The following is a 14439-nucleotide window of genomic DNA, read 5'->3' on the forward strand; positions in this document are numbered from 1 at the left end:
CTTTATTTGAGAGAGAGAACACAAGCTGGGGGGTGGGTAGAGGGAGACGGAAAGGGAGAGAGAATCTCTAGCAGACTCCCCATGGAGTGGGAAGCGTGTCGCAGGGCTCGATCCTATGACCCTGAGATCATGACCTGAACCAAAAGCAAGAGTCAGACACTCAACTGACTGTGCCACCCAGGTGCCCCAAGAAGTTGTTTTTTTTAAAATCATGTATGGATTTTGAATGTTACCAATTGCTTTTCTGCATTTATTTAGATGAATGTGTAGATTTTCTCCTTTAATCTGTTGACAGGATATTACTAGCTTGGAAATAACACTTCTTGCTTCTTATTTCTACCCCCCAGGTGATTTGTGGAGCTATGATTTCTTCAGTGGTGAGTTTGTGGTGTCACCTGAACCAGACACAAGTGTCCACACTCTTGACCCCCAGAAGCACAAGTATATTATCTTGGGGAGTGATGGACTTTGGAATATGATTCCACCTCAAGATGCCATCTCAATGTGCCAGGACCAAGAGGAGAAAAAATACTTGATGGTGAGAAGTAACTCAATAATTTGATATTGTTGTCTACACATTGTTCTGCTACTTTGTCAGAGGTCTAAGGATATATTGAGTAGATATTTGCATTTGCCTGGCTCTAGAATTACGTAAAACAAACTTTACAGCTCATCAGGGGAATGAAACAGGATATAAATAAATGAAACTAGATAACAAAACACACAACCACAGACTTTGTTATGAATAGCCCTTAACTTAATGGCCTATGAAACCTCATTAATCCTTTTTTAAAAATTGAGATATAATTCATATACTATAAAATTTACCTTTTTAAGATGTATAACTCAGTGGTTCTTAGTATATTCTCTAAGTTGTGTAACTGTCACCACTATCTCATTCCAGAACATTTTTATCACTGCCTCCAAAACCCATAATCACCAGTAGTCATTCATTATCTCCTGCGACCCCCACCCACTGGCAACCACTGATCTTTCTGTCTCTATTTGCCTGTTTTGGATATTTCATATGAATGAGATCATACAATACGTGACCTTTGTATTTGACTTCTTTCACTTAAGCATAATATTTTCAAGGTTCATCCATGTTGCTTGTAAATAAAAGTACTTTATTCCTTTTAAGGGCTGAAATAATTTCCATCAGTGGATATACATTTAATTTATCCATCCGTTTACCAGTTGATGGATATTTGGGTTGTTTCTACTTTGGGGCTCTTATGAATGACTGTTGTGAACATTCACATACAAGTTTTTGTGTGGACATGTTTTCAGTTCTCTTAGGTATATACCTAGGAGTGGAATTGCTGAGTTACATGGTAATTATGTCACCCATCTTTTTATTAGCCAAGAAACAACCATCAATGAGAAAATCCTTTTCTTTCCTTCCTGACTTGCTTGCAAATTGATTTCCTCTTCATTCTGAGCACTGACAAAGTAAGGAAAATTGGAAGAGTGTGATGGTGTTGAAGGCGAGGAAAGAGAGTGTTCTGGGGGTAGTAGGCAGCAATGTCAAATTCTGCAAAGAAGTAGGGGCAGATGGATGAGAACAGGATACTGGGTTTTACAGTTAGGATCTTTCATTAGTGACCTTCAATAAAAGGATGAAGAGGATGAGGAGTTTAACTGGAATCAAGGAGATGGGCTATCCTTGGAAAAGGTGATTTTTCTCTCAGATGGGAGGAATGGTAAAGCTATATTTTGGCATGAAAAGGAGTAAAAAATAAAAGAATTTGTATTAAATTGCTGCCATTTACCCAGCTAACATTAGGCACTAAGTACAGGGGTCGTAAAGGTAAATAGAATGTGGTCCTTGCTCAGCATTTACCATATTGTTACAAATAGGGTATGTAAATAGCTCTCAGGACCCCTACTTGATTGTGAGTTGTTTAAAGGTAAGAATTGTGTCTTGATTCATTTTTATAGTGTTGGGGTTAACGTGTTGCATTTGGTTAGTGACATCAGGTATAAAAGAAGAGTAAATAAAATAAAGATTCTTTTGTCTATAAAATTATTTAATGATGAGAGAGAGAAACATTTCAGTGGCATGATGAGGTCATAAGCCAGATTGAGAGAACCTATTCATAAACACCAAAGTGGTTTTAGAATGAATATTGAAGGAAGCATTCATATAACAATATTTAGAACAAGTGTTATGAGAACTGAGAGGGAGATTGGAAACCTGGGAAGATTGCATAAGAAAGTTTCATAGACAAGAGTGATATCTGAGCAAGTCTTAAAGGTGGGATTGAATTTACCAGGTAAATAGATAAGTGAGGAGAGAGAAGCTTTCCAGGCAAAGGAATAAAATGTGTAAAGTCAAAGAAGAGAGACAAATTTGACATATTCAGGTTTCACAAGTAGCTTGATGTGACTGGAGGAGAGGAGACAAAATGGTTTTAAATGCTGTTAGGAAGTTAGGTCTTTATATTCAGTTAGTGGAGTGTTACTGAAAAGCTGCATTTTCAATATGCATTTTAGAAAGTTTACTCATTGCAGGGTGGAATATAAAATAGAGGGTAGTTGATAATGAATGTAAGGATTCTTTTAGTAGCTGTAGGAAAACCTTCTAGGCCCTTAACAAAATTACCAATGTAAAGGTGGCAATGACAGAATGGGTGGCAACAAAGATTACTGAAGAATCCCTGAGAAGAGGTGAATTTTGATGAGTAGAGTTATGGTTAGAAGGTCTGTCTTCCACTTTTCTTCACATGTTGATTCTTGTTGCCAGTGTAACTGATTGGATTTCTCTTAATGGTCTATTAGACTTCCTCTTTGGAGGCTACTGTTACACTCCAAATGAGAAATTGTGCAAGCTTGCTCTACCACGAAGCAACAACATGTACATATAAAAAGACAGCAACAACAAGTACATATGTACACAATAACAAAAGAAATACATGAGTAGTAGAATTGATAGAACTTGGGTTTTTAAGGACAGAGAGTATGATGATGCCCAGACTTCTGACTGGTGATAGCTGTTATCAAGAAGAAACACATTATTCAGGGGAAGAGGGGAGGTAATAGTTCAGATGTAGGCATGTTGAATTGGAGGTGCCTGTGGTTAATCTAGACAGTTATTTTCAGTAGGCAGAAATATTTGAGAGAGAAGTCTGGAAATACTAATTTGATTGTTAAGAGGAGTTAGGTAAAGCTGCGACAATTTATGAGATCACCTAGTGAGACTGTAGGGTGGAAGAAAAGGACATGATATTAAGGATCCAAATCAGCAGAAACCAGTGAACTGAGGAGAAGATGCAAATAAAGTAGTAGAAATGGCTTATACAGAACTCCCCCCCCCCCCCCCCCCACCTACCCATGGCAGGTATGTTCCAAGACTCCCAGTGGATGCCTGAGAGCACAAATAGTACCCGAACCCTATAGGTACTGTTTTTCCTATACATACATACCTGTGATAAAGTTCTTTTTATAAATTAAGTGCAGTAAGAGATTAATGACAATAGTAAAGTAGAACAGTTATGACTACTGTAATAAGTTATATGAATGTGGTCTCTTTCTCAAAATATCATATACTGTACTCACCCTTCTTATGATGTGAGATGATAAAATGCCTGTGTGATGACGTGAAGTGAGGTGAATGACTTAGGCATCCTGACCTAACATTAGGATATCACTGACCTGATGATATGTCAGAAGAATCATCTATTTCTGGACCACAGTTGACCCTGAGTAAGCGAGGCTGCAGATAAGGGGCACTATCGTATAGATTTCTTTATCATAGAGCTTTGCTGGGAAGGGAAACAGAGGCACACTGAAAAAGTGTGAAAGCAAAGGGAGTCCTTCAGGGAGTTCTCAGTGAGCTAGTGTTTGGATGATGGAGCGATGAAACTGGTATTGGATAATGTGATAGATTAATGAATTAGAGATCAGTCCTGACTTTCATCAATTGTGAAGTGCATATGGATATGGGAAAAAAGCAGTGTTGAAAAAATAATCACTTACAGACTTACAAAGTGGTACTTATCTTGGGAATGCAAGGATGGTTTATTATATTAAGGTTTTAATAAAGCAGATGAAAGGAGTTATTTGCAGTTTGCCATCAATAATGTGTTTGAGGGGTGCCTGGGTGGCTCAGTTAAGTGTCTGCCTTCGGCTCAGGTCTTGATCCCAGGGTCCTGGGATCGAGCCCCGCATTGGGCTCCCTGCTCTGCGGGAAGTCTCCTTCTCCCTCTCCCACTCCCCCTGCTTGTGTTCCCTCTCTCGCTGTGTCTTTCTCTGTCAAATAAATAAATAAAATATTGAAAAAAAATGTGTTTGAATACTGTAATATACCCAAGATCAGATAACCCCAAATAAAGATGATTCCCCATTTTCCCAAGGAAAGGATGAAAAAAACCACAGTTCTGTATTGAATATATAAACTTAAGGTATAGAGAAGACGATCTAATGACTTAAAGTACTTATTTATTTTTTAATATAGTGCTTTTTTTTTTTTTTTAAAGATTTTATTTATTTGACAGAGACACAGCGAGAGAGGGAACACAAGCAGGGAGAGTGGGAGGGGGAGAAGCAGGCTTCCCGCAGAGCAGGGAGCCCGATGCGGGGCTCGATCCCAGGACCCTGGGATCATGACCTGAGCCGAAGGCAGACGCTTAATGACTGAGCCACCCAGGCGCCCCTAATATAGTGCTTTTAATACATTATATATTATATAGTATGCATTATAGTATGTTATATATTAATATTTTTGTATTTACAGTACATTAATGTTTTATCACATTACATAAATAATTCATTAAAAATTTTTTCTGCTTATGTAGAGTTCATGATATTTCCACTCATTTTCATCATTAAATTATTTCTAGAGCTACTTTTTAAGATATGTAGCCCTATAGTCTAGAGCACATCATTTTCATTTCCATTCTTTGAAACTTAGTAGTTATTGAATCCATGTATTAAATATGTGTATGATGCTAAACGTTTTATTCCAAGCTACATTTATTTTGGATAACATGAGATCATTTTTTTTAAAGATTTTATTTATTTATCTGAGAAAGAGAGCCGGCATAAGCAGAGGGGAAGGACAGAGGGAAAGGGAGAAGCAGACTCCCCTCTGAGCAGGGAGCCCTACATGGCGCTCAGTCCCAGGACTCTGGGATCATGACCTGAGCTGAAGGCAGACACTTAACTGACTGAGCCACCCATGTGCCCCTAACATGAGATCATTTAAGGGTCCCCCCCCCACTCTTTCTGTTGTATGTATTTGGTCTCCGAAATACTATAGCCACTTATTGTATTGCTTTTTTTTCCTCATATGAGTGACATCATTTTTATACACAGTTGACCTTTAAACAACATGAGTTTGAACTATGTGGGTCCACTAACATGGATTTTTATAGTACAGCACTGTACATGTATTTTCTCTTCCCTATAATTTTCTTTTTTTTTTTCCCTAGCTTTATTGTAAGAATACAGTATATAATACAGATAACATACAAAATATGTGCTAATCAACTTAATTTTATTGGTAAGGCTTCTGGTCAACAGTAGGTTATTAGTAAAGTTTGAAGGGAATCAAAAGTTATACATGGATTTTCAGTTGTGTGGGGGAGTTGGTGCCTCTAACACCCCACATTGTTCAAGGGTCAACTGTATATATTTAACAGTTGTTTATATTTTCTTGTCTCTGAATTTTGTTCATGTTCTTTGACAGTTTCTATGTTGGGTCATTGATGTGCAGAAGCTCTTACATTAGGAGGAAATTGGCCCTTTGCAGTGAGGATTTTTTTTTTTTTTTGCCATGCCCGATTATCTCATTTGTGAATTATCTGTAATAACTTGATGTTTACTTCCCATTTTAGATAACTTCTGTATAAGTTTTCCTAATTAAGGTTACAGTGAAGACTGAGTTTCTTGCTACCAAAAAAATAAAAATACAGGTAAAATTTAACCACAGGATAAGGCCTTGTCTTATTATTTAAAAAAAATTAGAGCAGTACTATTTTAACATAGTTATGGGGGACTATGGATAATGTTTGAAATTTTGGAAATTTAATTTATGTCAGCCATATTGAATACCTTGTTTTTAATTTGATACAGATGTAATGGGAACTAAATCTGAGTTAACCTTCTTTCTCCTTGTTCTTTTAAATACAGGGTGAGCATGGACAATCTTGTGCCAAAATGCTTGTGAATCGAGCACTAGGCCGCTGGAGGCAGCGTATGCTTCGAGCAGATAATACTAGTGCTGTAGTAATCTGCATTTCTCCAGGAGTGGACAGTCAGGGAAATTTCACCAATGAAGATGAACTCTATCTGAACCTGACTGACAGTCCTTCCTATAATAGTCAAGAAACCTGCGTGATGACTCCTTCCCCCTGTTCTACACCACCAGTCAAGGTATACAGTTCCCTATAGTATTGGAGCTTTTTTTAATAGAATTTCTTTGGTTAGTGTTGCTTGAAAAGTTTTTCAGATTCTTCATATCGTAGGATTTTGGATTTGAACTAGGTTCAAGAAAGTGATGGATCTTTGTCATGTAACTTATTATCATTGATTCATCTTCACATCAGTACTGTTCTGAAAGCCAGGTGTGTGTACAGCACCTAATAGAAAGGAGATATACATTAACAATATTTTAACGATCCTCTTCTAATACATTTGTAAACATTTAAGTTTGTGAAGTACTTTCATATATATTTCATTTGAACGTCATAAATGGAATAGGTAACTAGTGCAGATGTTATTCCGTCTTACAGATAATAAGATTGAGAGATTAAGCAATTTGGATAAGATCATACAGACTCAAGACTGAAGGGGACCTTAGGATATCAGATCTTAGAACTGGTTGTCTAATAACATGGACAAGAAACATTATTCCTCTTCTTACTCAGATAATTTTGAATGAGTTTAAGATATGCTATGAAATAAACAATTTAAATGGTACTATATTTCCCTTTGCTGATTTCATCCCGGTATTTACCTACTAAAAATTAGTAGTATTGGGGCTCCTGGGTGGCTCAGTTGGTTGGGTATCTGCCTTCGGCTTGGCTCATGATCTCAGGGTCCTGGGATCGAGCCCCACGTTGGGCTCCCTGCTCGGTGGTGAGTCTGCCTCTCTCTCTCCCTTTGCCCCTCCCCCTCTTTTGTGTGCTCTTTCTCTCAAATAAATAAAATCTTAAAAAAAATTGGTAGTACTGATAACTGCTTTGTTATACTTGGGACTTCTGAGAATGTGCTCTTATTTATTTATTTTTATTTATTTATTTTTTAAATTTTACTTATTTATTTGTCAGAGAGAGCACAAGCAGGGGGAGCGGCAGGCAGAACAGGCAGAGGGAGAAGCAGACTCCCCAGTGAGCAAGGAGCCTGATGTGGGAATCGGTCCCAGGACCCTGGGGTCATGACCTGAGGTGAAGGCAGATGCTTAACTGACTGAGCCACCCAGGCGTCCCTTATTTTTTTATTTTTGAGAGTGAGAGCGCTTGCAGGTGAGGGGCAGACGGGGAGAGGGACCGAGAGAATCTTAAGCACGCTCCACGCCCAGCGCAGAGCCCAACACCAGGCTTGATCTCACGACCCTGAGATCATGACCTGAGCTGAAACCAAGTCAGTTGCCCAACTGACTGAGCCACCCAGGCGCCCCACATAAAATGTTTTTAAAATTATTTCTAAAAATCTGGAGACATAATGATCTAATAATAAAGATAAGGAGATTTATGTATGCACTAACTTATATTTAGGCATTGGTTGTTTGTTAACCAATTGGCCCTACCAAAATACAGGAAAATATTTGGAGCCATTCAGAATAATTAGTGTTGTTACCTCTGACCTAACAAGTAAATAAAGACAAATCTCTGCTGAAGAAATTGTGTTTTATCTTAATTGACAACCATGACTACACACATAATTTCTGATTTATTTTCTTGTTAAAATAATCCCATATTTAGTAACATTTAGATAAATAAAATAACATTTTGGTCAGTTTGGTTTTTAACACTTTCCCACATTTAGAGTAGGCATTTGAGACTAGGTTTATCTATTTATAGACATGGCAACTTCTGTGTGGATCCTAAGGTATACCAGTAGTCAGATCTTTGTTTTGGGATGGATATGGTAGAAATACCTCTGTTTTAGTGATATATTACTCTGGCATACGTTTTTCTCTGTCCTTTCTTTAGGGCAAAACTAAAGTTAGTGCTTTTTTTTGTGGGGTTTTTTTGTTTTTTTAGATTTTATTTATGTGACAGGGAGAGAGAGAGCGCAGGCAGGGGGAGCAGCAGACAGAGGGAGAGGGAGAAGCAGGTTCCCCGCTGAGCAGGGAGCCTGCAGGACTCTAGGATCATGAACTGAGCCAAAGGCAGATGCTTAACCGACTGAGCCACCCAGGCGCCCCAATTTAGCTGTGTGTGTGTGTTTTTTTTTTTTTAAAGATTATTTATTTATTTATTTGACAGAGAGAGAGACACAGAAGCGAGAGAGAACACAGCAGGAGGAGTCGGGGAGGGAGAAGCAGGATTCCTGCTGAGCGGGGAGCCCAATGCGGGGCTTGATCCCAGGACCCTGCGATCATGACCTGAGCTGAAGGCAGACGCTTAACTGATTGAGCCACCCAGGCGCCCTCTAAGGGATTTTTCTATCAGGGGAAGACCAGATAATATGTTTTCATTTACCCTTCTACAAAAGGGTTTACTTCAGAATATATTAATATTTTAATAAATGATTTGATTAAAAGAGAAAAAGATTTAAGAGAAATGTTATATACTTGAGGGAGACATAGTATTTATGCATAAACTCTGTTCTTGAGAAACTATTAAGACAATGATTTTATAAAATATTAGTACTATGAGAGATTTGGGTTTGATAGGAAAAATATTCTTAATCTGTCTGGCGATGGGAAAAATATTCTGAGTATATGTAGATCTAGAGCACTATATCCAAAGGAGTAGCGCATATCTGAATGACTTGGCAAACTTTTAAAAAACAATACCTGAAAGTTTCCATATGATTTTCACTTATTTCTTTGAGAGTTGCTGCAGCCATGCTCTCTAGGTTCCCAGACATCCTGCTTTTCTCAGGTCCTAGAACAGCCTCTAGTGTTTGCAAGATAGGTGCAAAGCAACAGTATGAGTTTGCAGTATGACATCATTGCTTTAATGTTACACTTCACATTTTCTATACTACTGAATATTCAGAAATAAGAATACAGAAAAAAATAGGAAAGTAGGAAATCAACCAAACAAATTTGTCACTTACTCTAATGAAACTTCTTTATCTCCCTAATGGTTAAGCTGAATTCTAGGATAAATTACTTATTTGGCTTACTTTCTTGTTTTTCAGTCACTGGAGGAGGACCCATGGCCACGGCTGAACTCTAAGGACCATGTACCTGCCCTTGTTCGTAGTAATGCCTTCTCAGAGAATTATTTAGAAGTCCCAGCTGAGATAGCTCGAGGGAATGTCCAGGTGGCAGTCATACCCTCAAAAGATCCAGAGCCACTTGAAGAAAATTGCACTAAAGCCTTGACTTTAAGGATACATGATTCTTTGAATAATAGCCTGTCAGTTGGCCTTGTGCCTACCAATTCAACAAATACCATCATGGACCAAAAAAATTTAAAGATGTCAACTCCAGGTCAAATGAAAGCCCAAGAAGTTGAAAGAACCCCTCCAGCAAACTTTAAAAGGACATTAGAAGAATCCAACTCTGGCCCTCTTATGAAGAAGCATAGACGGAATGGTTTAAGTCGAAGTAGTGGTGCTCAGCCTGCAAGCCTACCCACAAGCTCACAGCGAAAGACCTCTGTTAAACTTACCATGAGACGCAGACTTCGGGGCCAGAAGAAAATTGGAAATCCTTTACTTCATCAGCACAGAAAAACTGTTTGTGTCTGCTGAAATGTATCTGAAAAATGTTTTTTTTCCAAACTTAGGATTTAAGAGGGCTTTTTTGAAGTTGGTGCCGAACTTGAACTTTTTTTAAGGAGACAAAATAAAAATAGTATACAGTTTGACTTTTTGGAATTCAACAGTTTTATCCTGGCCTTGTACTTGCTTGTATTATAAATGTGAATTTTGTAGATGTTAGGGTATAAGTTGCTGTAAAATGTGTGTAAATTTGTATACTTCACACAAACTCAGTCTCTTACTCTGATACACAGTAAATGTAACAACAGGGCTAAAGGTTAAAAATCAAAATCTATTAGATTTTAGAAATACATTTAAACTTTTAAAAATGCTTATTAAGAAATTTGTATAAGTCACTTGTGATGAAAACTACACAACTTTTTAAAGTAAATTATTAAGCAAACTGGAAAAGTGATGTATTTTCATAGTGACCTGTGTTCCACTTAATGTTTCTTAGAGACAGCTAGTGTCTTTTAAAAATTATTTTTTATTTCTAATTTCATAATTCAGAACTAAATTTTTCATAGCAGAAGTGTTAAGCCATGCTGAAAGTAGCTTGGTGTTAGTCTCCCTGTTCTAACTAAAATACTATGCAGTATCTCTTAATTCAGTAGCATTTTTCTGAAACATTAATCATCAGATATACTTCCCAAATCTTTGTGGAGTAAAAGGAGGTGTGTTTGCCTAAAAAGGTGCCCTGCTCAATCATCCCAGACACTCAGTGGCATTATTAGGTCTTAAAGTCGTTACTCTCTTCTTGTGTTTGCATAAAATATGTGAAGTTTTTCTTGCTATTTCAATAACGGATGGTGCTGCTAATTCCCAACATTTCTTAAATTATTTTATATATCATACAGTTTTCATTGATTATATGGATATATGTTTGTTCATCTAATAAATCAGTGAACTGTTGCTGATGTTGCTGGATTTTTGTTGGTTTGTTTTAATGATACAAACTTTCTGTTTTGCCTTGATCATGCTTTAGAGTAACAACTTAAAAATACATGAAATGTTTATTTTTGCACTCTTGACTTTTTAATTTTAATTTAGAATACATTGAAACAGGCTAAATATCCAACAACAGAATATGGTTAAGAATATGATGGTCAGCTATGGCTTACGAACATTTGATGAAATATTATGTTGCACTTAAAAATGAATAAAACTGGGGCACCTGTTCAGCGGGAAGCCTGCTTCTCCCTCTCCCACTCCCCCTGCTTGTGTTCCCTCTCTCGCTGTCTCTCCCTCTGAAATTAAAAAAAAAAAATCTTAAAAGGATTTTTAGTTACTAAAGAGTTTTTAATTTTTTAATTTTTTAATTTTAGGATATATATTTGAAAGAGAGCATATGAGTGGGGGGAAAGGGAGAAGCAGACTCCCCACTGAAGGGAGCCTGATGTGGGCCTCGATCCCAGGACCCTGAGATCATGACCCGAGCCAAAGGCAGATACTTAATCAGCTGAGCCACCCAGGCACCCTGAAGTTTTTCAGATCTTTCCAAGACCGAGACATAGCAACTAGTAGACACTTTTGATGTCAACTTATCGTGAAGGGTTTTTCCATCTTTTATTTTTTTTATTTTTATTTTTTTGTTTTTTTCCCCATCTTTTAGACCTGTGATACCATTAGCTGCACCAAGTAGAAATTCAACAAATCTGAATGTATATTAAAAGAAAATTCATTTAGCTACTTCTACTTTTTCTGCCAGTGATTGTAAATCCTGTATCTACATGAAATTAAAATTTCCACTTGATTAGAGTAATGGATTTTGTAATCTTTATTTTTCAAATCAATTTCTTAATGTAAAAATGTTATTTCCTAGATGACATTTTTAGTGCAGTGGAATCCCAATTCCATATAGTAGTAGCTATTAATACTAGAAACATTTTTGGTTTAAGACACAACTGCAAATGCTAAGATTAGCCCTTTTCTGTATCTGTTCTAGGATTGTGTTTAGGCCTATTCTTTAAGGAGCTGAAGATGCTATGCTATCACAAGTAATGTTCTAATGTTTGTCTTTTATTTTCTAATCTTATTTGCCTATGTAATGTAGATCAGTAGTATAATACATTATGGGAAACTTATGATGTATAAGATGGTACATAATGAAAAACTCGCACTTCAGTTCCCAAGGCAGCCAACTTTTCCCCCTTTTTGTGTTCTTTTAGTGATAATCTATGCCTCTTAATTGTGAAGATTTTTCTCTGTCAGTATTTCACAGAGCCTCCTCAATCTTTAGTATTCATCTATGGATATAAGTTATTTAACTGTGCATTACTTAACCACGTCCACTGAAAGGAAAACATTTCTTCTTTACTCAGATACAATACTTAATGACACCAGATGTGTAAGATTTCCTACACCAAGCAATTCTCCAATTTTCTGTAGACACCAATAGGGTGTCCTATAATTCAATTCAGTTCTGACACTTCTAGGGTTATCATCAGATCCCACAAGTTAAGGGCTCAGTCTTATAAGACTGCCCTCACTTGAGAAACCAATTGCAAGTCCTAGGTTATCACATACATTGGTGATCAACTGGCTGTAAATCGGTTCCCACAACCCCCTCAAGTTTGGTAATTTGCTAGAACAGCTCACAGGAATTCAGGGAAACGTTTACTGGTTTATCATATAAAAAAGATATTTATTATATAAAAAAGAGATACATCAGGTAAGGTCCAGAACAGCCCAAGCAGAGGAGCCTCTGACCCCATTGGCTTGGGGTGCACCACCCTCAGCATGTGAGTATGTTCACCAACCTGGAAGCTCTGAATCCCATACCTCAGGGATTTTTATGGAGGCTTTATCATTTAGGTGTGATCAATTATTAGTCTCAAACCTCTTCCCTCCCAGGAGAAAAAGGGTGTATGTGTAGTGAGCCCACCAAGAAAGAGTTGTCTCATTAAAACAAAAGATGCTCCTACCGGAAAATTCCAAGGGATTTAGGAGCTGTGTGTCAGGAATAAGTCAGTGACCAAAAACAAAAGTTGTTCCTAGCGCCTTTATCACCTAAGAAATTACAAAGGTTTTAGGTTCTCTAGCCAGGAGCCTGGGAGAAAGGCTAAGATACGTGTTTCTTGGATGTATCACATCCACACACTGGTTTTCAATATTTTGTAAAACAGTTCTCTATCTTGTGCCTCAAAGATTAAAATATGTATTAGTTATATACTGCTGCATAATACCTCAAAATTTAGTAGCCTAAAACAACAAACATCTTCACAGTTTCTGAGTGTCAGGAATCTGGGAAACCACTAAGCTAGGTTACAGAATCATGTGGTTGCTGTCAAGATCCCAAGCAGGGCTACAGTCATCTAAGGGCTTCACTAGGCCTGGAGGATATGCTTTACACAATGCTCACTTACCTATCTGTTGGCAGGAGGCTTGTTACTTGTCCCATGTGCCCTATAGGGCTTCTCACAACATATTAGTTAACTTTCCCCGATAGCAAATGATAGGAGAAAGAACAAGGCTCAATGTCTTTTGTAACCTAACCTCAAAAATAGATACCAATTCTGTGTTTTGTTAGTTGCATAGACCAAACTGATACAGTGTAGGAGGCAACTACACAGGACATGAGTATTAGCAGATGGGCATCAGTAAGGGCCATCTTGGAGGCAGTCTATCAGAATCTAGAAGTTAAAAGCATTAATCATGTAAAATACAGGCTTTTTAGCACTGCCTTCATAAGCTGTGCATTAGATTTGTTTTGGTAACATTAATGAATGATGTTATTTTCATCTTCCAGATATCTGGAAGATAGTGCTCTAAGGGAGGGAAGTGTTTTAGTGTATTTTTTCCCCTAAATATACTATGTCACTAGAAAAGTTGAAAACTTAAATTTTAGTCTTTTCTTAAAAAATATTTTTTAAAAATTAGAGAGAGTGTGTGAACACGAGCGGGGGCAGGGAGAGGGAGAAACAGACTCCCCATTGAGCAGGCTCGATCCCAGCACCCGGTGGTCATGACCTGAGCTGAAGGCAGAAGCTTAACCGACTGAGCCACCCAGGCACCCCAAATATTAATCTTTGAGGCAAAATATGTTGACTGTATGAATGGTTGCATTGGGGATGACAATATACAAACTGATAATCTACTTAAATCTATTTTACCACTTAAAGTGCAATGTGGTATGAATGAAATGAAATGAAATGAAATGAATGAAAACTTACCACTGTATTTTCCTCCCCTCTTTATGTTATAGTTGTCATGTCTGTATATATTGAAAACTCCATCAGGCAATGCTATAATTTTTGCTATCAAAAATCAAACATTTTAAAGAACTCAAGAGGAGAACAGTCTATGATATTCATCCAGATATTTACCATTGCTATTGCAATTTTTTCATTCCTGATATTCTAGGTTTCCTTCTAGTGTTGTTTTCTGGTTTCTGATGAAAAAATCTGTAGTCATTCAAATTGTTCCCCTGTAAGTAATGCATAGTTTTTCTTTGGCTGCTTTCAAGATTTTTTTTCTTTGTCTTCAGTTTTCCACAGTATGATTAGGAAGTCCCTGTACATGGATTCCTTTGAGGTTTTCTGCTCCGGGTTTGCTGAG

The 14439-nt window shown here is 37.4% G+C and overlaps 1 protein-coding gene and 1 long non-coding RNA gene across 3 annotated transcripts in view; one reads left to right on the forward strand and one right to left on the reverse strand.

Annotated features, from left to right (window-relative positions):
• Nucleotides 1-10794, forward strand: part of PPM1D (protein phosphatase, Mg2+/Mn2+ dependent 1D) — a 52894-nt gene extending 42100 nt beyond the window's left edge. For both annotated transcript variants that reach the window (XM_078064158.1, XM_036120985.2), the window contains exons 4-6: nucleotides 348-538; nucleotides 6133-6375; nucleotides 9316-10794. In XM_078064158.1, the coding sequence (XP_077920284.1) occupies nucleotides 348-538; nucleotides 6133-6375; nucleotides 9316-9873 (992 nt within the window). In that variant the 3' untranslated portion in view covers nucleotides 9874-10794. The remainder of the gene's footprint in view (nucleotides 1-347; nucleotides 539-6132; nucleotides 6376-9315) is intronic.
• On the reverse strand, nucleotides 6369-9896 carry LOC144380430 (uncharacterized). Its single transcript, XR_013444579.1, has 3 exons — nucleotides 9792-9896; nucleotides 8966-9068; nucleotides 6369-6581 (listed from the first exon to the last, which is right to left on the reverse strand). It is a non-coding gene; the product is annotated as an uncharacterized LOC144380430 (long non-coding RNA).
• Nucleotides 10795-14439: the final 3645 nt, after the last annotated feature.

This window comes from Halichoerus grypus, chromosome 2, assembly GCF_964656455.1.
Source record: "Halichoerus grypus chromosome 2, mHalGry1.hap1.1, whole genome shotgun sequence".
Taxonomy (NCBI): domain Eukaryota; kingdom Metazoa; phylum Chordata; class Mammalia; order Carnivora; family Phocidae; genus Halichoerus; species Halichoerus grypus.